Source organism: Camelina sativa, chromosome 18, assembly GCF_030686135.1.
Source record: "Camelina sativa cultivar CO46 ecotype springtype chromosome 18, ASM3068613v1".
NCBI lineage: Eukaryota > Viridiplantae > Streptophyta > Magnoliopsida > Brassicales > Brassicaceae > Camelina > Camelina sativa.
This window is the reverse complement of record NC_141897.1, coordinates 20,817,089-20,839,803: the sequence shown is the minus strand read 5'-3', so window position 1 is coordinate 20,839,803 and position 22,715 is coordinate 20,817,089. Positions and strand designations below refer to the sequence as shown.

Below are 22,715 nucleotides of genomic sequence, written 5' to 3'. Positions count from 1 at the left end.
CATTTTGTTGAATAACAGGCACTCTTTTAATAATCTTGTTAAGTAAACAACAACGAAACCTGAAATAAATTGGATAGTTTTGAACAATATTGGAAGTGGTTAGATTTATTCTAACTGACCATCCATAACTTTTTTTTTTTGTTTGTCAACAACCATCCATAATCTTTGTAGGTATATTGAACTTTATTGAATATAGGGTATATTTATATTGTATTAGTGGATTAATAAGAAGAACGTCGTCGAGGAGCAGTTTCACGTTGGGCGTTGAAGTAAACAGCAGCAACAGGTAGAGAAAGACCAAAGTAAGAAGAGAACGCATTTGTGTTGAAGCACTCTCTTGTTTCCGGTGCTGCCTTCACTGTTTGCCTTCCGCTCTGTTTGAACAGCACAAAGACGTATCTGTGTATTCCCGCCACCGGTTTAGGTGATTCGAATCTCACTATCTCTCTCCCTGCAAATCAATCAAACCATTCATCAACATACATACATCATTACTTGTCCTCTCTTAGTCCAAAAATGTGTTTGCTTGAGGATGTATTTTGAGTTTTTGACCAAAGATGTTGATGTGAATCAAAAGTCTATGTACATGCATGTGTTATGATGTGATTTATTCTTACCGAAGGAAGCATCAGTTGTCCCGGGAATGTCTGTCACCATCCTGAATTTGATGAACATTAAAGTAAATATTATACATTGTACGTTGTTATATACGAAAAGAAATATGCTATATATCTAACCGACCTACCAATGAAGATATTCACGCATATAAGGATTAGTAGGACTAGGGGCATCGGGGTCTATCATGATCTTTCGAGTGAAAAAGAAAAGCAAAAGATTAACGTTAGAATAGAGGACTACGTAAGTACAATTAACATAGATACTTTAGTTTTAGAAGAAAGATGATTACGTACTAAGGTGAAGAATGAACGTAGATCTTGGCCACCGACCTCAACGCGAGGCTTAGATTGGAGAAGAGAAGGCGCGAGCTCGTGACCGTTAGAGACGATTGTGTTGGAACTGAAAGTGACTCTCATTGTCACGCTTGGATTGAACATTTCTAGAACATCTCCTATAACTCTTCCCACTACTAGTGGTTCTATTTCTCTTGACATTTTCTCTTTTGCTTCCAATGTGTTTGTGTTTGTGATGATGATGGTTTCTTGAGAATGAACCAATATGTGACAGCTTTTTATAGGCTAACAAAAGAATCTCGAGACTTGGCACAAATAGGAAGATAAAAGGGGATTTTGTGTGTATATCTACTAGATTAATTTAGATAGATAGTTTTCCATATAAGCTCTATTATTTTACTATTTGACATTGTCATCATCATTAGACATTGTAAAATATCTTACGTGTAATTTCTAACCATATTGTACTTACATTCTTATAATTGGTTAAGCTACAATTTCTTCTTACCATAATTGTTTAACTATTTAAGAAAAAAATCTATTTTAAACAAGGATAATAATTTCAACACAAGAAGAAATAATTTTTGTAAATGCATTTGGCTGTCAACATAAGATTTATTTATCAACTAATTTTAAAAAAAATATAAATACAAACATCAAGACAGAAATTCAAAATTATCTTCACGTTTTGTTTTGTTTTTTTTTTATAATAAAAACAGTAAATAATTTTCGTACCCATTACAATCAGAATATTCGATCGACCAAATGGAGAAAAGAATACGCCTGCGTGTCGATGCAAAATGAAAACCAGATACTGTGATGATTGGCTTATGAATTGATTTGTAGATATTATTGGCTTATGAATTGATTTGTAGATATTCCAAATAATTTAACAAGAACTGAAGAGATAATTTGATAAAACAACAATACAATTCAAAAAGAAAAGAATCTGCTTTATAAAGACAAAGAATCTAATTGGACACTTTCTAGTTTCTAGTCATAGAATCCACATGGAGAGTTTCGTTTCTCATCATATATTTAGATGCTCAAATCCAATACGTGGCCCAAACACAATGCCACCTTAATTTTATGTATATGCTTGTTTCTGTAGCCATTTTTGTCAATAAATCTTGTAACTATTATCGTTGAATAGAGACATATTTTAGTGTGTTTGTTCTGTAACAATCATATCGTATATATCTCTATACCAGTAGTTTTTTATATAAAATAATAAATTCCAGTATTCTTTTTGAGGCTGATCAAATTGATAACATAATAACCAACTGCACATAGATTTCAATAATTTTTGACTAAATTTATGAATATAATGATAACATAATAACCAAGTGCACACATAGATTCTAGTTGACGACATAAACCACAACTAAAAATTTTGTCTGCATGGAATCTAACACGTTGATGATTTGATTGGTGCTGACATAGTAACATATTCTAGCTTTTAGCCTAACTCAAAACAGTATTAAGGAAATGTTTCTTCGTGTCGTTAGAACATTTATAAAGCAAATACAAACTTTTTATATTATATCGTGGACATATTTGGAGTCAAAACTATGAGTAAATCACTAACATGTGATTTGACTTGGAACACACGTACGGATGGCAATATAGGATCATAAAATTTATAATATTGAACTGAACCAAATTTTAGATAGAGCATAGAAAATGTCAAATGGTGTTCGAATTTGAGCCTCGACCATATTAGGCAAAACTATAATTCTAGGGACGCACTCTTATCTTTTTGCATGTGAATCTCTGAAGAAGCAATAGTTGCTTGACGATATTTCAAATATTAAGAAAGGTGGCATTGTTAAAACACTACAAAAAAACACGCATTTTGCGATGGAAGAATATGTAGCGAATCCCTCGCAAAACGACAAAAGCGTCGCTTTTCGCAAATCGGCCAGTGTCGCAAATCTCTCGCAACTTTTGCGAGGGAAAATATTCTCTCGCATACTAATCGCAAATTGTGAGGACATATTTAAAAAGCAATTTCCTCGCAAATGTGGTATCTAGTAACTCTCTCGCAAATTTGCGATGCTTTTGCAATTATTTTTTCCGTCGCAAATAATAATAATGGTATAAAAAAAATTAAAATTTTAATTGCCAGTTAGCTTAATTAGGATCTAACCGGCAATTTGAATTAAATTTGTAATTAAGATTAAACCTGCAATTAGAATTAAACTTTATAAGTTATGCAAATTAAACATTACACATTACAAGGGAGATCAAGTGTTCATTACAAATTAAACATTAAACATTAGAAGGGAGATCAAGTGTTCTAAGCTAAACAGTACACATTACACATTACACATTAAGAGAAAGAGAGGGAGTCAGGTTGCTTGGCCGCAGGTAGCTTCTCCGCCAGTTGCCTCATCGGTGGTTGTGTTTCCGGCAGCTGGATCCTCTCGGCGAAACCTTGCAGCAAACTCTGGATCTTTCTCTGCAAGATAATCAAAGTAAGCATCATAACTATGCATCTTCTCCAACTGAGTCGCCTGACTTACGAGGGTAGCTTCGGCAGCAGCAAGCTTTCCAGCTAGATCATTTGTATCTTCAGTAGGAGGAGGCGGTTGTCTAATGTGAGTTGATGATGCTTCTGCTTGCAAGTTCCCAACCCCATATATCCGGTTCTTTTTCTTTGGAGCAACCTGCCAACATAAGAGAGACACACCAACATAAACAACCGTTAGACATTTAGACATTGATAAAAAGAGAAACTATAACACACCAACATAAACAATGAACTTGCAAGAAGAGAAACTTGCAAAAAGTAAGCAACATATAAACACACCAACAATTACCTCAGCATATATTTGGTTCTTTGCGGTAAGAGATAACCCGCCGGAAGCACTGCTCTCCACATTATCCCTAGAGAGTAGCAAAGATTCAGCTTCAGCTATCCTCGATGACACTTGATGGTAGACTTTCTCAGACATTCCATCAACGAAAGACCCATCAGGTTTCCTATGAGTCTCTTCTAGGGCAAGCAGGAAATCAGGTAGTGGATCACTGGTCTTCTCAGACTAACACAAGAGTTAGACAGTGATCAATGCTCATAAACAGTGAATAAACAAGTCTTAACTAAATAACTTTAAGAAAAATACTTACATGCTTTCGTGCTCGGGCTTTAAAAGATGTCTGACCAGATCGGTGTTTGTGTATTCCGGGGCCATCAGGATCACTGTAACGAGCATTACGACTGTTGATACTCTTTGCTTCTGACTTTGGTTCAAGCCAAAACTTGACCAAGCCTTCCCATACTGTAGGATCAAGCCACCGCGGCATTGCTTCATCACCTTTTCGCTTCCACTTACCCTTCCACCGAGACACTTGATCACTCATCCGAGTCTTCAACTTGGTTTCAAACTCAGTTCTGACTCTTTCGTTGATGGACGGGTCCCAGTTACATGTTTGCTTCAACAAACATCACATGCATTAGTAATTAAAACACAAAAACTATATTTAAAACACATAAAACACAAAGTAGACTTACCGCAAAAGTTTCAAAGCACCGATTTACAACCGGACCTGGTGTTTGGGTCCAATTGGCATGAGCATGCTTGAAATCTCTTTCAAAAATGGCCAGGACAGTAGCAGCCACATAAGGGTCCTGGTCAAACCTACAAAGCAAAGGATAAATCGAATGAGGTACTATGAAACAACAAAAAAAAAAATTAGACAGGAGAAGATAATTACCAGAGGGTACCCGGAGGACGCTTAGGATCTAGTTTTGGTAAGAAAGCACGTCCGGGACTTGCAAGTAACTCTTCCAAAATAAAAAATGAATGTTGTGGAGACATACGAGAAGTTGATTGCTGAGGAGGATCATTAGACATCGCCGGAGAGCTTCCATGTAGATTATCCTGCATCGCCGGTGATGTACCTTGAGAAGAAGCGGGAGAAGGTAACCTTTGGGGATGAGCAGAAGCAGAAGTTGTCCTTCGAGTAGTGACGGGAGGAGTTAAACCTTGATAAGAGATGAATCTTCTGTAAACGTTTTGGTTTACAGAACCGTGTTGCTCATTAGTCGACATCTGAAAGCAGAACAAAAATCTGGTTAGAATTAACCCCCCCAAATCAAATTCAATCAAAACCCCCAAAATCATTAGAACCTAAATTCGAAACCCTAAATTGAATCCCTAAACCCCAAATTGAATCCCCAAAGTCGAAACCCTAAAATCGAATTAAACCTCAAATCGAATCATAACCCTAAATCCCCAATTGAATCCCCAAATTCGAAACCCTAAAATCGAATTAAAACCCAAATCGAATCATAACCCTAAACCTCCAATTGAATCCCCAAATTCGAAACCCTAAAATCGAATCGAAACCCTAAACCCCAAATCAAAACCCCAAACAAAGAGATAGAATAGGAGAGGAGGAGACTTATCGGACCTTCGAGAAGAGGAGGAGAAGGGTTCGAGAAGGGTTTGAGAAGAAGATAGAAGAGGAGATGAGGAGAGGAGGAGAAGGGTTCGAGAAGGGTTAACCGGAGAAGAGACTCACCGGAAAAGACAGAAGAGATCGGAGAAGAAAGAGGAAATCAGAGAAGAGAAGGATTAGGGAACTAGGGTTTTTTTGGCTGCGGATTAGTCGAGGTTTGAGCTTCCCTCAAACTAGGTTTTTTACTTATATAGAAAAATACTGCGTCGCAAATCCCACGCAAATATTGCTAGGGATTAGCTATGGTCCCTCGCAAATCCCTAGCAACCATATTAAAATATATAATTAATATTTCTAGACTTTGCGAGAGAATTACGAGAGACCGTAGCAAATCCCTCGTAAAGTCTTTTGGGTTTAGGTTTTGAAGTGTCATTTGCGAGGGAATTGCTACTATTTGAGCAATTTGCGATGGATTTGCGACTAATTTAGGGTTTAGGTTTTGAAAATGACATTTGTGTCATATCTTTGATTATAAATCTTGGATTCACCTTTTTAATCATTAAAAGTATTGTAATTAGTTATAAGGGGTTCAGGATCAAGGGTTTAATGTTGTCATTTGCGAGGGAATTGCTATGGTTTAAGTTTTTTTGCAATGGATTTGCGACGCATTTGCTATGCATCTAGCGGATTACTCGCAAATTTGTCGCAATCCTTGAATACCTAATTTACAAAAACCATCAAAATAATTTAAAAAAATTAGTCAAATGAACTTGCAAGTATATTATAAGGTCCTATAAGCTCATCATACTCTTCTCTATCATCAAACTTCCAAAATTGTCCAATTTTGCATATTCCTCCAATCATTAACTATCTTTTACACTATATCATATACATGTTCATTACATTTAGACAAATATTCCAAAATTTTATAATTCTCCAACAATTTTGTGTTGCACTGCCCTATCTATGATTATAAGTGTTGGATTCATCTTTTTAATCATTAATAGTAATGTTATTAGTCTTTAGGGTTTAGGGTTTAGGGGTTAGGGTTTGAAGTTTTCATTTGCGAGGGAATAGCGACGATTAATGTTTTGCGATGGATTTGCGACGCATTTGCTATATATCTAGCAAATCTGTTGCAAATATGTCGCAAACCTAGTATATTTAATTTATAAAAACCATCAAAATAATTTTAAAAGTTAGTAAAATTAACTTTCAAGTATATTATAAGGTCCAAGGTCTCATCATCTTCTTTCCAATCATCTTTTTAATCATTAATAGTAATATATTAGTAATGAATTTCAGAATAATTCACCTTATGAACATATTGAAATATATTTCAGAATAATTATATTAAGTTTTGTAATATTTATCAAAAAAAAAAAATTCCTAATTTTGCAATGGATTTGCTATGGCTATCGCAATTCACTCGCACGTCCATAGCAATCTTGCTATGGATACTATTTTCACAAATGCGTCGCAATATTGCGATTGATTTGAGAGGAGGGTGACCTTTCCTGCGAATTTGTCGTAAATGCCTCGCAAATGAGCAGCGGAATTGCGACGACTGGCTTCCTCGCAATTTTGCGAGGGATGTGCTATGGAATTTTCTTTTCTCGTACTGTCTTCGCAAATCCACCACAAATTTGCGAGAGCTGTATTCCGTCGCAAGTCGTCCTCGCAAAACGCGTGTTTTCTTGTAGTGAAAATTCATGCTACAGTAGTCAGTATGTTCTTTCTTTTTATGTATACTATTTGGCAAGTTTGGCCTCTCTATACAATATTAAACATTTGGATCAAGAAAAATTAATTTATGTCACAACAAAAAAAATTAATTATGGTATTCATTTTTTAATGTACATTTCTTTATATATACAATGAAATGAATAAATGAAGTTTGCATTATTTATTACTAGGAATAGTCTCGTGCGTTACACCAGGTTATTTCTATATACATATTTTTTTTGTTTACCATAAATGGTAATTAGTTTATTTTTGTATTATTTGATTCTAGTATCTACTTGTTGGAGAATATGAGATTTTGTAGCTGATGTTGATTTCGTATTCATGTGATCTTTTAATTTTGAGAATGAGTTGGTTGTGTGATTGTGTTGCTGTTAAGCTTATTTCATACTACATTGTATAGAGCTTACTTATATTACAGAACTTTTTTTTAAAAATGATGGTGTTTTTGGGGGTTTGAGTGATTGTTTGTTGATGGTGTTGGAATTGCTATGTATATATTCGGACATATGTTGGTATTGCTTTGCAAATTTTTTCCATTTAATTGTCATTATTTTTTGTATTTCATTGTTGTTGTGTGATTATTCTTGTAGCCGTCAGACTTATGAATTGTTACATATTTGTATATATTTATTGGTCATTATTCTTTTATCATTTTGTAATCTAAACAATTTTCTATAAAAGCTAAGTAAGTTACGTAGTTTGATTGTAAATAGTCAAAGTGTTACGTCAAAATTATAAAATAATTCATGCTTTAGTTGTCCCATTTGGGGTTTTTCTTGGTTACCAATTTTAAAAGTAGTTGTATTCTTTTAAATGTAGAGTCTCGTGTATGTTTTTGGTAAAATGTTTTATTTGGTTCTTGTGAACTTATCTGAGTTCTCTCTAATTCTATCTAATTAAAGCAGCAAAGACGGATAAATATTATTTACCCAGTTCACTGCTACGTCTGGGGAGACACAAACCTCTCAACATTCAGTTAATGATATCGGAAATTACATCCAGCATTGTTTATATGGGGATATTTTACCTACAGATTATTACAATATTGATTAGATACTGATTTATTAATTTAAAAATGAATGAAGAGAGAGCCCTTTCTTACTATAAGTCGTCTCTCGCATATGTATGAATTGGTCCAAGTTATTCTGAATTTGTAATCTCATATATAGCCAAGTTATTCTGAATTTGTAATCTCATATATAACCAAGTATGTAGGGTTTTTGTTCTTTTGTATGCAAGTAAGTTATAGAGTTTATGATCTGCTCCTATTTAATATTAAATTGAGAGAATACCTTCTTTAACGTAAACTTGGTGACATTGTTGAATATTTCTGTGTAACTGTATGTCTCTCCTCGTCCATGTTCACCATGTTCAGAACCTTCAAACCTGCTTCTGATGTTACTCTAGATAATGCGACATACAATTGTCCATGACTGAAATCTGGTTTTGGGAAATATATAACCAACTTTTTCTAAGATTATTCCTTGGCTTTTATTAATACTCATTATATTGTGTAGCTCTAACACAAGGGGAATTAACGTCTTCTTATCGTTGTTAGTAAGTTGTAGAGTTTTTTTTTTTTGTATGCAAGTAAGTTGTAGAGATTATGATCGATCCTATTTAATATTTAATTGAGAGATTACCTTCTTTTACATAGACTTTGTGACATAGTTGAATACTTCTGTGTAACTGAATATCTCTCCTCGTCTATGTTCACCATGTTCAGAACCTTCAAACTTGCTTTTGATGTTATTCTAGATAACGCGACATAAAATTGTCCATGCCTGAAATATGGTTTTGGAAAATATATAAACCAACTTTTTCTAAGCTTTTTCTTTGGTTTTTATTAATAGTCATTGCATAGGTCAAACGAAGGGGGAACTGACGTCTTTTTAATTTGAACAACCACTTAGAATTGGGTGGAGAGAGTATTATCCTTGCGATGACAACCTTGTTTCCAACTGTTGTACCAATTAAGATATTTGCTTCAATGACTCTAGCACCCAAACATGTGACAACTAATTTGGTTCATTGCAAAGTCCTTCTTTTTTATTCATGTTTTGTAAGAGCATAACTGGAGAGCCTATATATTTTGAATGAGTTGAAAATTTCTGCAGGATATGAGGAAGGGCTTCAGTTTTTGTTCCAAACAATTATATTAGATACTGGTTTTAATAAAATATTTTCATATAAGGAAACATTTTGCGTTTCCAATTTATAGCATTGTATCGAATGGAATTAATGCCTCTTTAATAGAATTAGGAATACACCAAATTTAAGGTGATGTATTTTAATTGTTTGACATTTTAGGTTTAAAATAGAGGAAAATATATGGTTTTAAATTAAAATAAAAATGAACATGTATAAATGTGGGCTTCATGTACGAGTATGACCCATGTTTGGAATCTGGTTTTTGCCTATTTGTGAAAATTGGTTATTGCAATAATGCAGTAAGCAAAAAATGATGATTAAAGTTTTTTTCATTCATATACAAATGTCAACTCCAAAGTGTCACGTGTCAAAATCTGAAAGCAAGTCTTAAAAGGAAACTTTTTTGTAGATTCTTTTGACGTTATTATTTTGGGGAAGAAGTCGATAAATTTATAGAAGAGGATAAATTTGTTTGATTTTTTTTACATACACAATAACCACTTATTACAAATATAACACACAATCCATTGACCTTGTTTAGCATGAGAAAAAAAAGGGAAGAAAAAGAAGATAGGTGAGTTATACATGTACTACGTGGCAATCAGTTAGAGCTTCCTTAAATGTCGAAGCCAAATTGGTTATTGCAATGATGTAGTAAGCCAAAAATGAGGATTAAAGTTTTTTTTGATAGACAGGTGTCAATTTCAATTTCAGAAGTGACATATGTCAAGTACTGAAAGCAAATTTTAAAAAATAATTTTATTGTTGATTTCTTTGTCAAGCCTATAAATTTGTAGAATAGAGTAAATTTGTTTGACTTACTTTTTATACACAAAGAATTATGGTGGTATTGGGACATATGAATTAGAATACACAAATAACCACTTATTACAAAGATAACCTACAGTGTATTAACGTTGTTTGGCATATAAAAAAGAAGGGGAAGAAAAAGATAACAGGTATATTAGATTGCAAAGAAAGAGGGGCAGGAGACAGTGAAGTGGTGGAATTGGGACATATGATTTTTCAACGAAACAAATAAATAAATGACGCCCAAGTGGTGTGCGACCCTAATTTCTTATCCCTTCTTCTACTTTGACGTAAGGTCCAAAAACACTAGTGTGCGACCATATCTTTCTTTCTTTCTTTTTTGTCAGTGTACTACAAGTATACAACCAACCATATATATTTCTCCATTTTGATATTCAGTGTAAATCGATTAAACTCATAAATTCATTCACATTAATATAGTCAGCTCAAACTGCAAGAATAATTAACTCTATTGTGTTTTCAAAAATTAAATCTAATTAAAAGAAATAAGTGGTTGATCTCTATATTTGAAGTTGAATCCTTATAAAAGTGAAATAATCTGTTTGTGGAATTTATGAAGTTTCAAATTACTGATGATGGTATTAAACTATTAATTAGTCGGTGTAGTTTCAAGCTGTGTAAAAATATATGTACTTCGGCTATTTCATCTCAAATGTGTACATATATAGATTTAATGATTTATAATGAAGATTCCATTATGATGAACAGAAAATCACAAAGAGTGGCTTATTATGATATAACTAGCTTTTACCAATCAGCTCTTTTATGCATTACAATTAAAGTGTTTTTTTTTTGTGTGGGTATAACAGCTAAAAAGTTTTCTTACCAAAAAAAAAATACTCCCTATGTATCACAATACATGGTTTTTTTAGAATTTTTTTCTTGTATCACAATAGATGATTTTCTGTATATTTTTATCAATTATTACTAGAAAATTACAAATTTCAAGAATCATTGATTGAGAATTTAAAACTTTGATGAATTACTATTGGTTAATAATTATAAAAATATGTTATTATGAATAATAATGTATTTATTGCTAAACATTAAATATTTTCTTAATTTATGTGAAAATCTCAAAAAATCATCTATTCTAATAGAGAGGAAGTATATCATAAGTTTAGAACAGAAAAAGATTAAATGGTGGAGCACAAGTTTTTAATCTGTTATACAGTAGGTGATTGGTTTGTCTGTAATTATAGTTTAGGATTTTTGTTGTAGTTGTTTTAATGTTGTAGAAAATCAGATTCTGGAGTTCATTTATGTAGAATTATAATAATAAAAAACATGAGGCCGGATCAAAACAAGGCTAAACCAAAACTTCAACCTAATCAGATCTGCAATAAACATCATCAGTATTTTTTACTGCAGGGCCTATATTTTTCACTTCTATCACCATTTTGTTTTATCAAAACAAAAAGTGAGCAGACAAAATCTCAGTAAACGAGAGAAACAAGTGTTGTAGCCTCTCTACAAACAGCCCTTTAATCCTCACGGCTTGTATAGAAAAACTGCATATGAGTCTTCACTCTTCAACTTCTGTCAACAACTCATACAGAGTCGACAGTTTCACTTCAAGACTTCCCCAAGCTAATAATCAACAACACATTCGCCGACTTGGGTTATATCAGCTACTCTGTGGGAAACTATAGAAGAAGGTAAAGGGTTTCTTCGAATGGGACGAGATGACTTCTTGAGATATGAAGAGTTCCATTCTCCACCTTCTTGTGCGTAATAATCCATTGGATAGTCTCCATCGAGTGCCCCATCATCATCCTCTTTCTTATCATTTTCCACGTACTCATTACTACTACACGCACAACTTGTTTCGTTCTTCTCTTTGCAACAGCCAGCCAAAGAATCTCCTCTGCTCGAAGTATCCTTCTTCCACCAACCGCTGAGGTATCCTAGAGCAATCTCAGCTTCATAAGTTGTTAGAAGCGGTTTAAGAAAGGCCTCACCCCAATCAATAGAAAGCCTTGGGCATGCTATTTGAACCCAAGCATCCACCGAATCTTCAAATAGTGCTACTCTTGTAGGGCTAAGTTCTGACATTAAAACAACTGTGCTATCTATCCCATTCTCCTTCATTTTCTTCTCTAACATCTCAAGAATCTTAGGATTCCCTTGCCTTCCCAATGTCCCCAACACAATCCCCCAAGTTTTTGCATCCATGGCCCTTGCAATTGCTCTCCTTCTCGTCGCCCTCATTCCCTTATGATCATACTCCTCTAAAAACAGCTTTCCAAGATATGGATCGTACCTAAACGCCTTGATATTTGGATTGGCTATCATCATTGCTTCAAGATGGAACCTCCCGTCAGCTACAAACACAAGTACTTGGTCTTCACAACCCTCAACCATCTTAATCTTTGGAGCTGTACAGCCAAGGACTTCACCAGCTGATAAAGGCTTTGACTGAGGGATCAAAACATTGAAACCTAGCTTCTCTAAATCAGGCTTCACAGCTCTAATAGCCGAAGTAAACTGAATCGTGCCTGCAAGAATGATGTTCTTGGCATCATTCGAGAGATTGAGATGGATGGTGTTCAACAAGCATTTAACATCGATCTGTATATCGACAAAAACATAAAGGCAAGGGATTTTGGTAGAGTCAATAGGGACAAGACAACTATGTCCATAGTGAATAAGCAAGTCAGCACCAAGAGCAACCGCAGAGAAATCATCAACACAGCAAGCTCCATAAGTGACATCACCGAGTACAAAACAGTGAGAAGCTCCAGCAAAAGATGTGAAGATGTCAGAGAGTGTGAGTGCGTACATAAGAAGACCCTCAGGAAGCTGCAGAGCTATGCGTTTAGCTTTCAACGATTTGATCCGCCAAACGCACTTGTGTACCTCAAACTGGTAAATTGAAGGTAGGATTGAGATAGCAGCGTTGAGAGACGCATCGTTGAGGATTGATTCAGGGATTTGGTTCTTGATGAAACGTTTTGGAGGCTGCTTTGGTCTTGTGCTCTTGCCGTTGTTTACATCAGAAAGCTCCATACTTTGGCCTGCTACATAAGAGAATAGAGATTCATAAGATCCTAAATTCACCACCACAAACAAACAAAAAAAAAAGTTAACGATTTTTTCATATATATATTCCACAGCTTAGGTTAAACAAAAATTTGATTCCTTTCCTAATCTAATCGAAGGGGAAAAAAGTTAGGTCTTTGAATCAGTATACGTTGAAATCAAACACAAACCTTGACGAAGAAGATGAAAACAATCGAATAGGTTCCGATTTTGCTCGATCCAGAGAGAAGAGAGCGCGGCGGAGAGAGAGAAGAGAGTGACCAAACAAGTCAATGAATGGGTTTAGGGTCTAACCAGTGTCATAAACCAAATTCACTTTATTTTATAACTTTAACCGGTTAGTTAACCGGTTATCTACAGTTTAAACTATGGCCATGAATAGGTGCTTTTTAGATTTTAGTTAGCTTTTGGTTTTTGATTATTTTAGTTTTTTTTTATTTTTGGTGTAGATTTTAGTTTTTGCAAAATCTTAAAAGGTAATTTGATTAGTTTTTAGTTTTTATGTATAATATTTATTTTTAAATAGTAAAATAATGATTATGAATTTTTATTAAATGATAAAAAAATACAATGATGCAAAAAAACATACATTTATTACATATAGAAAACACATTATTGCAAAATTATTATCATCATCACCATTCAAGGCCTTAGTTTGTTTTGGAATTTAAGTAAATTAAAATATATATATATATATATATATTAGAAAAAAAACTCACGCTGAAAAACCTACAAAATATGGTTTTTAGATTTTACGAAGTAATTGCTCAAATCCTTCAAAATATTGTTTTCTTAAATTTTAGGAAATCTATTTTTTTTTCATTCAGAGCCTATGTTAGTTTGGTGTTCTTTTTTTTTTTTTTTTGTGTGGCTAATGTAGCAAACTAGAGACAACATTATTTGGGGAAAGAAGACAATTCACTATAATTTAAATGTGTTGTTGTTGTATGTGAACAAAATGCATAGACACATCACACATAAGTTATTGTCAACAACTCAACATTGACAAATTATACGATCAAGAGTCAATTGATGGACAAAATTGCAGATATGTTACATATAAATGAGTCTATAATAGTAGTATTAAATCAAGTTTAAACTTTTGACCCTTACCATGGCTTTGCTTCTGCTAATGCTCCTCACTCCGGTGAGTTCCTTGGTTCTGGTTCTTACTCTAGAAAATAGTATTGCTTTGAGAGTTTTCTAAGGACCCTCTCTACAAACTCACAATCGTGTTCATAACTTTTCAAGATACTAATATTTTTTTTTCTTTGAAAAGTAGTTATTGGTAAAAAAGACGAAAAACTCAAAATGTTTAGATGCTGATGTCTCACTTTCCTTGCAAGTTATGCGTTTCGATTTTCACATTGCAAGTGACGGTGAAATCTCAACGAAATCATTTGAGTGAGCAAAAAATTTCACGTAACCTTCTCTATCTATAAAATCCCCAATAACACATTCAATCAAACATATTATGATAATGTTGGTAATATTGTTTATACTAACCAATTGAACTCTTGACATTTTTGAGAAACCAAGATTTTAATGTGTAACAAGTCATTAAGTCAATCTGTAATCTAGTACGATACAGAAAATCTATAAAATCCCCAATAACACATTCAATCAAACATATTATGATACATGTAGCTAATATTGTTTATATATTAACCTATTGAACTCTTATCATTTTTGAGAAACCAAGATTTTAACGTGTAATAATAATAAATCATTAAGTCAATTATGAGAAAATTGGAAAATCTACTTTGTGATAATCATAATCGAGGAAGCTAGGTCCACAACACGTTCCCTGAATCGCGCCCACCAAACGAGAGAGATTCCAGATGCTTCATTACAAATTTCAATTTTCATCATTAATAATTTAATCTCTTACGTCTTTTTCATTTTCTTATAAAAACAAAAACACAAAAAGATGAGAAGAATTTTAAGAAAATGTCAAAAAAGGAAAGCCTAGAAACAGCCTAACTATTTTTCAAGAAAGAAAAAAAAAATTATTCATTTAAATAAAAATAGTAAAACACAAAGTGTTAAAGAAGATGTCAAGATTGATGAAACTTCTTGAAACACACAGATGGGACACGAGCTTCTCTGATTTGTCTTAACAAAAAAAAAAAGCTTTAATCCTCAACTTCGCGGCACATATCTACACACCAAATCTCAACCGTTGGCTTCTTTTTTTTTTTTTTTTTAATTACAAACTCTCTGATTGGTTCGATTATAATTATAATATCTCAACCACGGCGGCTCCTCCTCGGACTTCTTCTCCCCAACCGGCGCCGTCGTCGTGGAAACCGTCTTCACCTGATGAAGTCCTTCACTTCTCGTACGTTTCAGTCCTATCGGAACACCAAACAGTCTCGGACTCGCTTCTTCTTCTTCTTCTTCACCGTCAACATCACAAAACCGCTTCTTGGCCGGTAAAAACTCAACCGGTTGATGACTACTGCTACCTCCCCCTCCCGGAGAATAACTCCGATCAGGGTGAGATCCGACGTAACTAGACATGAGAGTAAAGATATTATCGCAAACAGATTTCATCTGAGTAAGCTCACGGTTAAGCTGAATGTTCTGATTCCGAAGCTTCTCGTTCTCTTCTAATAACTCAACTGATAAGCCTGCACCATTGTTCCCCGTCGTTGTCTGAACATACCAAGACGACGGAGGAGAAGACGACATCACCTGTGTGTTATTATTGTTACGATCTTCCCCTGAGTTGGACGGTGACACAACAAGAGTCGTTTGGAGTCTCTGTTCCGAAGAGGAAGGAGGAGTAGTAACAGCTGCTGCTGCTTGATGAGACGTTGTTATTTTCCGACGTTGGATCTCACGGAGAAGACGTTTCTCTCCTCTCTTGAAGTAATCGTTTGAAAACTCCCATCGATCCGGTACTACTTTTTTGAACCCCTGTTGAGGAAACAAAACAAAAAGACAGATTATAAAACAGAACGATGGAATAAAAGAAGAAATCGATGGAAGATGAGAAAACGTACGTAAGTGTTGAGCTGACGAACGAAGCTTGAGAAATTGTTGTGTTTGAAGTGTTTAGGAAGCAAATCTTTAGCGAAATCTGTAGGATTCCATACGATGAAAGAGGAACCATCTTCGTTCCATGAGATTACGTCGTTGATTGAACTATCTTCTACAAGGTTATATGTTTTTGTCAGAAACGGCGTCGGAATAGATCTCTGAGATAATGATTCTCCGGTCGTCATGGCGTCCACCGGTGGAGAATTCATTGATTTCTTTTAAAAAAAAAAAAATTGTTAAGTAGAACAAAGTGTCCCCTGAAAGTAACGAAAGAAAGAAAGAATAGTAGTAGTAGTATTATTGATTGTGTTATGTAAAAATGGTTTTTAAAAAAAAAATAAAAAAGATCGAGAAGCTGCGTAATATTTTAGGCTTCAAGAAACTTCCTATGGAGTTGCGTGTTTATTCCCTCATATAGTGTGCCCACCCAAGTGGTGGGGTCTAACAGTGTTAGTTTATCTTATTGTTTTATTTGGAATTTTTTTTTGGTAAATTTAATTATTGTAACATTGTCTGCTTTCATTTGATGTGTCATCGGTTCAGAGTCTTCAGACCATCACACCATATGCTTATGTGGATCCATGGTAGACTTACAAATTGCAAGAGAAGGAGACAACAAACACTTATTGAACTCTGCAGTTTTTTACTTTTTATTTATCGTTTGTAAAATAATGGGCAACAGTTTTAACAACACTGAAGGTTTTTTCTTTTTTTTTTCTTTCAACTCAGCAAGATAAAGATACCGTATTCGACTATTCGGGGTTTTATGTGACGATTGAGATTGTCGGCTGGCTTAAGGCGGTAGTGTGCTATTGTTGACTGCGGGTTCCTTATATGGTTTAACTCGAATGAGTCTTAGCTAAATGCAAGTTTGCTTTTGTGTAATTTTCCTGATTCTAATGGCTTAGTTTATGGACTTTGAGGTCATAGATATAAGCCAAAAAAAAGCCCTGTCCATTTCCACAATTTTTTCACTGTTTAAAAGAGGTTTCGTAGTTTGCTCATTGAGTGCTTAACTATTTAGACTGTACATGGAATGGAACAAACATCACAAAAGCTAAACTGTAAGGTTTCGAAATGGAACAGATTGCTAGACGTCTCACAATTTCGTGCATATAATCATGTCGAATACGAAATGCTACAAAATGCTAACTAGACATTAAAACCGTTAAAACGACTACTATTCTAAAAAAGGCAGAGCATAAAAAACTTATGTACATTGGATTTAATATATATAAACAATAGAAGACTTAAAAAGATCTTTGGATGAAAGAAGAAAAAAAATACATAAAACAAGAACCGATAGCAGCCTCCATCTACACAACTCCACACCACATTTCTACTTAATAAAAGAGCCTTTCATATTCTACTATATAATACCTGTAACCTTTTTATGTTTACTTTATAATATATATATATAGATTATTATTAGATATAATAGGGGGTGGTGGGAGATGCTAATAATCTAAGTGGCCAACAAAATACTTCAAAAATTGCATTTTTAATATCATATCTTATAAACCCATCATCCCATTTTGCTCTCCAGTCTCCACCAAAATGACCCTCCTGATTTTACAAAAAAAAAAAAAAGCAAACATAAGTTGTATGTAAGGAAATAAACTTGGTCGTGTCTATCATTATTTCTATAGCTTTTTCATACCTCGGCTTGTAGCAAAAGGGCTGGCTGGTTTTTTCTGTTTAAGAGTTCCCGGCGCTGGACAATGAAGGATTTGATGCAGACTTGGCGTCCTTTGCATCTGATCCTTCCCCAACGACTGCTTCTTCCTCGCTCCTACAGCTTAGAGTCCCTGGGTTCATCTTCCTCACTTCCTCTTTAGTGTATATGAAGATTTTGCGAACCATGCAACAAAACTCCCTTTGAAACATCATTATGTCAGTGTTTTAAAACACACATTAACATAGATCTAAATTAAGGTAGTGTAGGTGGAAAAACTGCAATAACTTACTGCCAAGGATCGTCTCCAACCAGCATCATATCATTCTCATCATCTGTGTAAACTATCAACCAATCTTTCTTAGGAGCCATCAACTCTCCATTGAACTCAAACAGCCTGTCCAGCTCAGCGATTGTTTCCTCATAGTTTTGGAACTTTGAAAGATCCACTGAACGGCCTAGTGCGATTCCCTGCTTGTGAACCTATAAACCAATGTGTCATGTGTTAGTCAACAAAGTATTCGAAGTTTCAAACACCAAATATTCTTTGTGGTTAATAATAGTAAAAAGTACCTTCGTGCAACTCCTACTTGAGCTGGTTTTTGCATGAGCATCCTTTGGATGAGGATAATTAGTCTGGAATGGTCTTCCCTGTTCGCGATGTTCGTTTGTCGATTTTGACCCTTTTGACTGATCAGAAAGATCTTGAACCTTTGGTGATGCTATCTGGGTAAGCCCCGCAGCATCATTCAAATTGTTTCTCTGATACAAGGAAGAATCTGTCCCATTCATGTTGTTGTTCAGAGGAATGCCAAAAAGCCTGCAGTTCCCATCTCTTGACTTCGCTGTCTCCTCTTGTATCGTCATAGATTGTTTCGTTACTTGCTCCCTAGCCTGAGCTTGTGCCTGAGCCTGAACCACTTCCTCAAAATAATTCAAAGCACGTGGACGTATCGGCCAGTTACCACCAGTATTTTCGGTCGATAGACCATTAAGCACCGGATATTCGCTGTATTTACCATTGCCTCGCCCTTGGAAAGAGGTATCACTTGCGGAAGGTACCTTGGGAGATTCATGTAACTTCAGAGAAAGACCAGAGTGCATCATCTGCCACTGGTTAGCAAGATAATCAAACTTGCCCTCTGGATCACTTGATATTTTCTTTGCAGGCATAGAAGGTGACGATGAATGGTCATAAAAAGGTATCCGCTGACCATGGGGTGGATCTATGTTAGTAGTCCCAAAGCCGGAAAGCAAATCTGTGTAAGTATGTTCATGCCTGGCTGAGGACATCCAGTTTTCAGATCCATATCTTCTAGAACCAGAAACCACGTCAACCTTATCATCATCCGCTGAGGATTGCCACACAACAGAATTCTCAGGAGCATCACACTCTACACTCTCAGTATGTTTCGTCCTCAAGGTCGAGTATTCTTGACCTTGCAAGACCCTTGAAAGTCCGCTTGCTGGTAAAGGGTCCATGTTCGCTTTAGCTGTGCCTGTATTGTTAACTGACAAGTTCAATATAATATTAAGACACACTACTATATGAACTACTACAGTGGAAGAAGGGAACATTACCTTCTCTAGTAAGAATCGAAGAGTCAGGAGATGAGGGTGCTATGTTAGATCTGGGCCTCTTAGGCCTAGGCATTGGAACAGGACTCAAAGCAGGAGGAGCAAGAGCTGGCTCTATTTTCCACGGAGATACTCTATCAGGTCGAGGAATACTAGAAGTCTCATCCCATCTCACCTGAATGACAATTAAACAATCAGTATCCATTCTATTCAACAATAGTCTTAATCCTCTCTAGGAACTAGGTCATACCTTGAGGGATCTCCACTTTGATTTTGGCCACCTAGTGGGGTCAGAGTCTTCAGTCCCAACGATTGTGCCCGTAAACCTAATATAAATCAATAAAACATGTTAGGTTCATAATTCAGCAAGGAAAAAGGCTGAGAGCTAAAATATCTAAAAAGCAGAAGAGAGTTTTTACCTCTGCTCAGGAGCCTCTTCGCCTTCAAATCTCATTTTAAATCTCATGCCTATGGAGTAGTTATTCTTCACAGACTCCATATACTGATCAAACGGAACAATAAACTCAGATGGGCTCGTCCTGTATCAAACAAAACAACAGTGTGGGAACATTTAGTAGAGTAATTTACTGCCAAGCATCAGACAAATAGAGACACAAACAGCAAAGAGCTCAAAACTGAATGCTGTTTTGTGAGCTAATACCAAGACAAACCTTGGTTTGTAGTAGACTGTAAACATAGTCCCAGTTGAAATGGCATGCCATGCGGTAGCCAGTACTCCAAGATGCATGCTATGGCTAGATATAACCGAAGATGGCACATTTCCCTGTTGTCGCATCGCACGCCTTACACCCACTCTTAATTCTCCATTCTCTCCCCTGTAGAAGAATCAGATATTTCAAATTATAGAAAAAAACAGATACAGCTCAAGAAAATAAGAAACTAAGAAATCCACAAACCTTAGAAATATAAACGCATCGCCTGCAACTAGCCTTTTGGAGCTAACAAACACACTCCATCCACTTTGAAGCAAATGCCTCCGTGGTTGACCTGGTCATTATCGGAGACATCAACAACCACATAAGTTTGAGGAACATAAAGTAAAACAAAAAAAGTGATAATATGCTACTCATACAAATTCCTATACCTCGGAATATATGCCTGAATCGCCACTCATTTGCATGCAAATCCTTAGCAACTAACTCTTGAGTTGGTGGTTGTCGAGACATATCCTGAAAGAAGTAACAAAAAAATGAATCGAAGGCAAACGTAGAACAATTCAAGAAAACATAAGCGAACGAATGTATACAAGAAGAAGCAAATGAAACACCAACCAGAGGTGGGAGACATTCATCCGCATGGCGCCTAAGAACAGAAAATCCACCGTGCGTACTAGTGTCAGATGCCGTCAAGGTTTTGCAGAACGAGTGGACCTGGAACCTAGGGGGTGGAGGAGGAGGCGCTTCCTTCTCAATTGCATTCTCGTCTTGCTGTGTTGAAAAGAACAAAAAATACATTTCAGTATCTTGAAGAATAAGAACATCCAACAACCCTGAAACCAATAAAATCAGAAAACACAACTTACGTTAGCCTCAGGAAGAAGAGTAATCTGCGCATAAACTTCATCTGTATCTGCCTCTGCCTGTAAAATCATATACAAAAAAACTCTTGTTAGCAGACAATTCAAGACTCATAAACAAACTTTTTCCAATGAAGTAAAAAAAAAAAAAAAAAAAAAAAAAAAGCTTACCTTTAAATCTACATTAATAACTCGACAAAGAAGCTTTGACGGAAGATCATAGAGAGGCATCTGCTGTTCTGCTGCCTGGTTCGTCGATGCCTCCACCTAACCCCCGCATCCACAATGGAAACCGACAAATATCATTAGAAAAATATCTCAACAGATACAGATAGGAATCAAAGAAGGGTAAACTCAAAGATTTAGCCTAAAATAGTAAAAGCTCAAGAGATGAAAATCTTTACCTGCTCGATATGTCCTTGAGGGAAATAGAAGACTCGGTCATCTTGTCTAGGAACCGTCACAAGCGGACCAGCACAAGCGTGCCATAGCTCTCTGTAAAGAGCAGCTTCAGGGTCGACTATGAAGAAAATTTAAGAAAAGGTTAGTTAGATCAACTCAGTCTGTAACCAAAACCAAGCAAAAACCAAAAAGAGGGAAAAAAAAAAAACTGGGAAACGGAGACATACCAGCACGCTCAGATCGGGTAGAATGACAGTTTTGCCCCTCGCCGGGGACGGAGACATTTCTAGACTCCTTTGGGTCAGTAAAAGCGGAGGAGGAAAAGTTCTCTCCTCCACGATTACCTTTCATTGAAACCTCCGAACTCGCCATACCTTCAGATCTGTTTCATCTGATACCAAATAAGACTCAAAGCAGACGATATCCACCAAATCCACCTCAGAAAAAAAAAAAGCTCAAAGCTCGCCTCGGTAACTCCACTTGATTCCTTTCTTTGGTCTCTTATCTCTCTGACAAACACAATCACCACTGTTTTTAGCTCCTTTACATTACTCGATACAACTATCAGATAATATAAACCCTAAAATCAAACGAGAAAACCACCAAATTTCACCTCAAAATTGTCTCCGATTCAGACTCCAAGCTCTCTCTCTCTCTCTCGCTTTCCTCTTTTCTCCTCGCTTGTGGCTTTACACCGGAGTCGCAGAAGCTCGAAACATCGACGGCAAGCAATTTCCTCTTCTTCTTCTTCTGTGGTCTCTCAGAGGTTTTTTTTTCTCTCTCTCTCTCTTTATCTCTCTCTATCTCTATATCTTTTTTTTTTTTTTCTTTGGTCTTTCCTATCTTTTGTTTTTCTGGGTACGAGGCGACCAAAGGGCTAAACCAAGAGAGTAGTAGTAGTCAAAACTCGGCTTCAATCATTTCAACCGCGGGGTGAACTTCTCTAACCCATACCAATGACCGGCATTTACCGGTTACCATTCCTTTTTTCGCACCGGCTATAACCGGTTGTAACCATTTCCGGGGGACCAGGGTCTGCGCGACCTCACAAAGCGAAAGACAAGTGACGAAATTATTTTCTTTCTTTCTTTCCTCGACTTATTATTTTCACATTTTTTTTAATTTAAAAGCCTTTTTTTCCTAAAAATATATTGTCATATCCTTTTCTAATATTTAATTTTTTTCTATATAAAAAAAAATATTAAGAAGATAAAATTTGAAGAAAAGACCCATTTTTTGCATACATTTCCAAGTCGTATATCCCCAGAAATATAGCAATTTTAGTCATCTTTAAATTGTTGACCAAAAACAAGAAAAGTGAATTTGGATTATTATAAATAAGAAACCTAAGGTTCTTCTATCTAGCGGTAGTATTATTTATTTACCGTGAGTT

The 22,715-nt window shown here is 35.5% G+C and overlaps 4 protein-coding genes across 7 annotated transcripts; all 4 read right to left on the bottom strand.

The window, feature by feature from the left end:
- Positions 1 to 2: 2 nt before the first annotated feature.
- LOC104762326 (protein BROTHER of FT and TFL 1-like) lies at positions 3 to 1,156 on the bottom strand. The gene is made up of 4 exons (XM_010485594.2): positions 912 to 1,156; positions 746 to 807; positions 618 to 658; positions 3 to 451 (listed from the first exon to the last, which is right to left on the bottom strand). Exons 1-4 carry the CDS (start codon positions 1,110 to 1,112, stop codon positions 222 to 224), a joined length of 534 nt encoding a protein of 177 aa, XP_010483896.2. The 5' UTR covers positions 1,113 to 1,156; the 3' UTR covers positions 3 to 221.
- Positions 1,157 to 11,275: 10,119 nt separating this feature from the next.
- Positions 11,276 to 13,445, bottom strand: LOC104762325 (uncharacterized). 3 transcript variants are annotated; one of them, XM_087497405.1, is made up of 2 exons: positions 13,256 to 13,445; positions 11,276 to 13,063 (listed from the first exon to the last, which is right to left on the bottom strand). In XM_087497405.1, the coding sequence occupies exon 2, from the start codon at positions 13,050 to 13,052 to the stop codon at positions 11,634 to 11,636; it is 1,419 nt and encodes a 472-aa protein (XP_087353531.1). In that variant the 5' UTR covers positions 13,053 to 13,063; positions 13,256 to 13,445; the 3' UTR covers positions 11,276 to 11,633. The 3 variants fall into 3 exon arrangements, with proteins under 3 accessions (XP_087353531.1, XP_087353532.1, XP_087353533.1); XM_087497406.1 differs by having other exon boundaries at positions 11,276 to 13,060; positions 13,256 to 13,393; XM_087497407.1 differs by having other exon boundaries at positions 11,276 to 13,093; positions 13,256 to 13,375.
- Positions 13,446 to 15,071: 1,626 nt separating this feature from the next.
- On the bottom strand, positions 15,072 to 16,519 carry LOC104762324 (heat stress transcription factor B-2a). Its single transcript, XM_010485593.3, has 2 exons — positions 16,094 to 16,519; positions 15,072 to 16,007 (listed from the first exon to the last, which is right to left on the bottom strand). Exons 1-2 carry the CDS (start codon positions 16,337 to 16,339, stop codon positions 15,291 to 15,293), a joined length of 963 nt encoding a protein of 320 aa, XP_010483895.1. The 5' UTR covers positions 16,340 to 16,519; the 3' UTR covers positions 15,072 to 15,290.
- An 813-nt stretch (positions 16,520 to 17,332) lies between these two features.
- LOC104762323 (auxin response factor 2) lies at positions 17,333 to 22,237 on the bottom strand. 2 transcript variants are annotated; one of them, XM_087497403.1, is made up of 17 exons: positions 21,936 to 22,237; positions 21,789 to 21,831; positions 21,550 to 21,704; positions 21,325 to 21,440; positions 21,092 to 21,187; positions 20,927 to 20,983; positions 20,676 to 20,831; positions 20,489 to 20,573; positions 20,301 to 20,391; positions 20,055 to 20,219; positions 19,803 to 19,922; positions 19,634 to 19,709; positions 19,387 to 19,558; positions 18,379 to 19,304; positions 18,098 to 18,288; positions 17,791 to 18,006; positions 17,333 to 17,696 (listed from the first exon to the last, which is right to left on the bottom strand). In XM_087497403.1, the coding sequence occupies exons 3-16, from the start codon at positions 21,692 to 21,694 to the stop codon at positions 17,829 to 17,831; spliced, it is 2,574 nt and encodes an 857-aa protein (XP_087353529.1). In that variant the 5' UTR covers positions 21,695 to 21,704; positions 21,789 to 21,831; positions 21,936 to 22,237; the 3' UTR covers positions 17,333 to 17,696; positions 17,791 to 17,828. The 2 variants fall into 2 exon arrangements, with proteins under 2 accessions (XP_087353529.1, XP_087353528.1); XM_087497402.1 differs by having other exon boundaries at positions 18,379 to 19,316; positions 21,550 to 21,831.
- Positions 22,238 to 22,715: the final 478 nt, after the last annotated feature.

Coding starts and splice junctions, on each gene's coding strand:
- LOC104762324 (XM_010485593.3), bottom strand. CDS start 16,339: ATGAATTCTCCACCGGTGGACGCCATGACGACCGGAGAATCATTATCT. Junction 16,008..16,093: donor TTCGTCAGCTCAACACTTAC/GTACGTTTTCTC, acceptor TTTCCTCAACAG/GGGTTCAAAAAAGTAGTACC.
- LOC104762325 (XM_087497405.1), bottom strand. CDS start 13,052: ATGGAGCTTTCTGATGTAAACAACGGCAAGAGCACAAGACCAAAGCAG.
- LOC104762323 (XM_087497402.1), bottom strand. CDS start 21,694: ATGGCGAGTTCGGAGGTTTCAATGAAAGGTAATCGTGGAGGAGAGAAC. Junction 20,984..21,091: donor TTATTAATGTAGATTTAAAG/GTAAGCTTTTTT, acceptor ATGATTTTACAG/GCAGAGGCAGATACAGATGA. Junction 18,007..18,097: donor GTTGGAGACGATCCTTGGCA/GTAAGTTATTGC, acceptor GATGTTTCAAAG/GGAGTTTTGTTGCATGGTTC.
- LOC104762326 (XM_010485594.2), bottom strand. CDS start 1,112: ATGTCAAGAGAAATAGAACCACTAGTAGTGGGAAGAGTTATAGGAGAT. Junction 808..911: donor TACGTTCATTCTTCACCTTA/GTACGTAATCAT, acceptor TTCACTCGAAAG/ATCATGATAGACCCCGATGC. Junction 452..617: donor GACAACTGATGCTTCCTTCG/GTAAGAATAAAT, acceptor ATTGATTTGCAG/GGAGAGAGATAGTGAGATTC.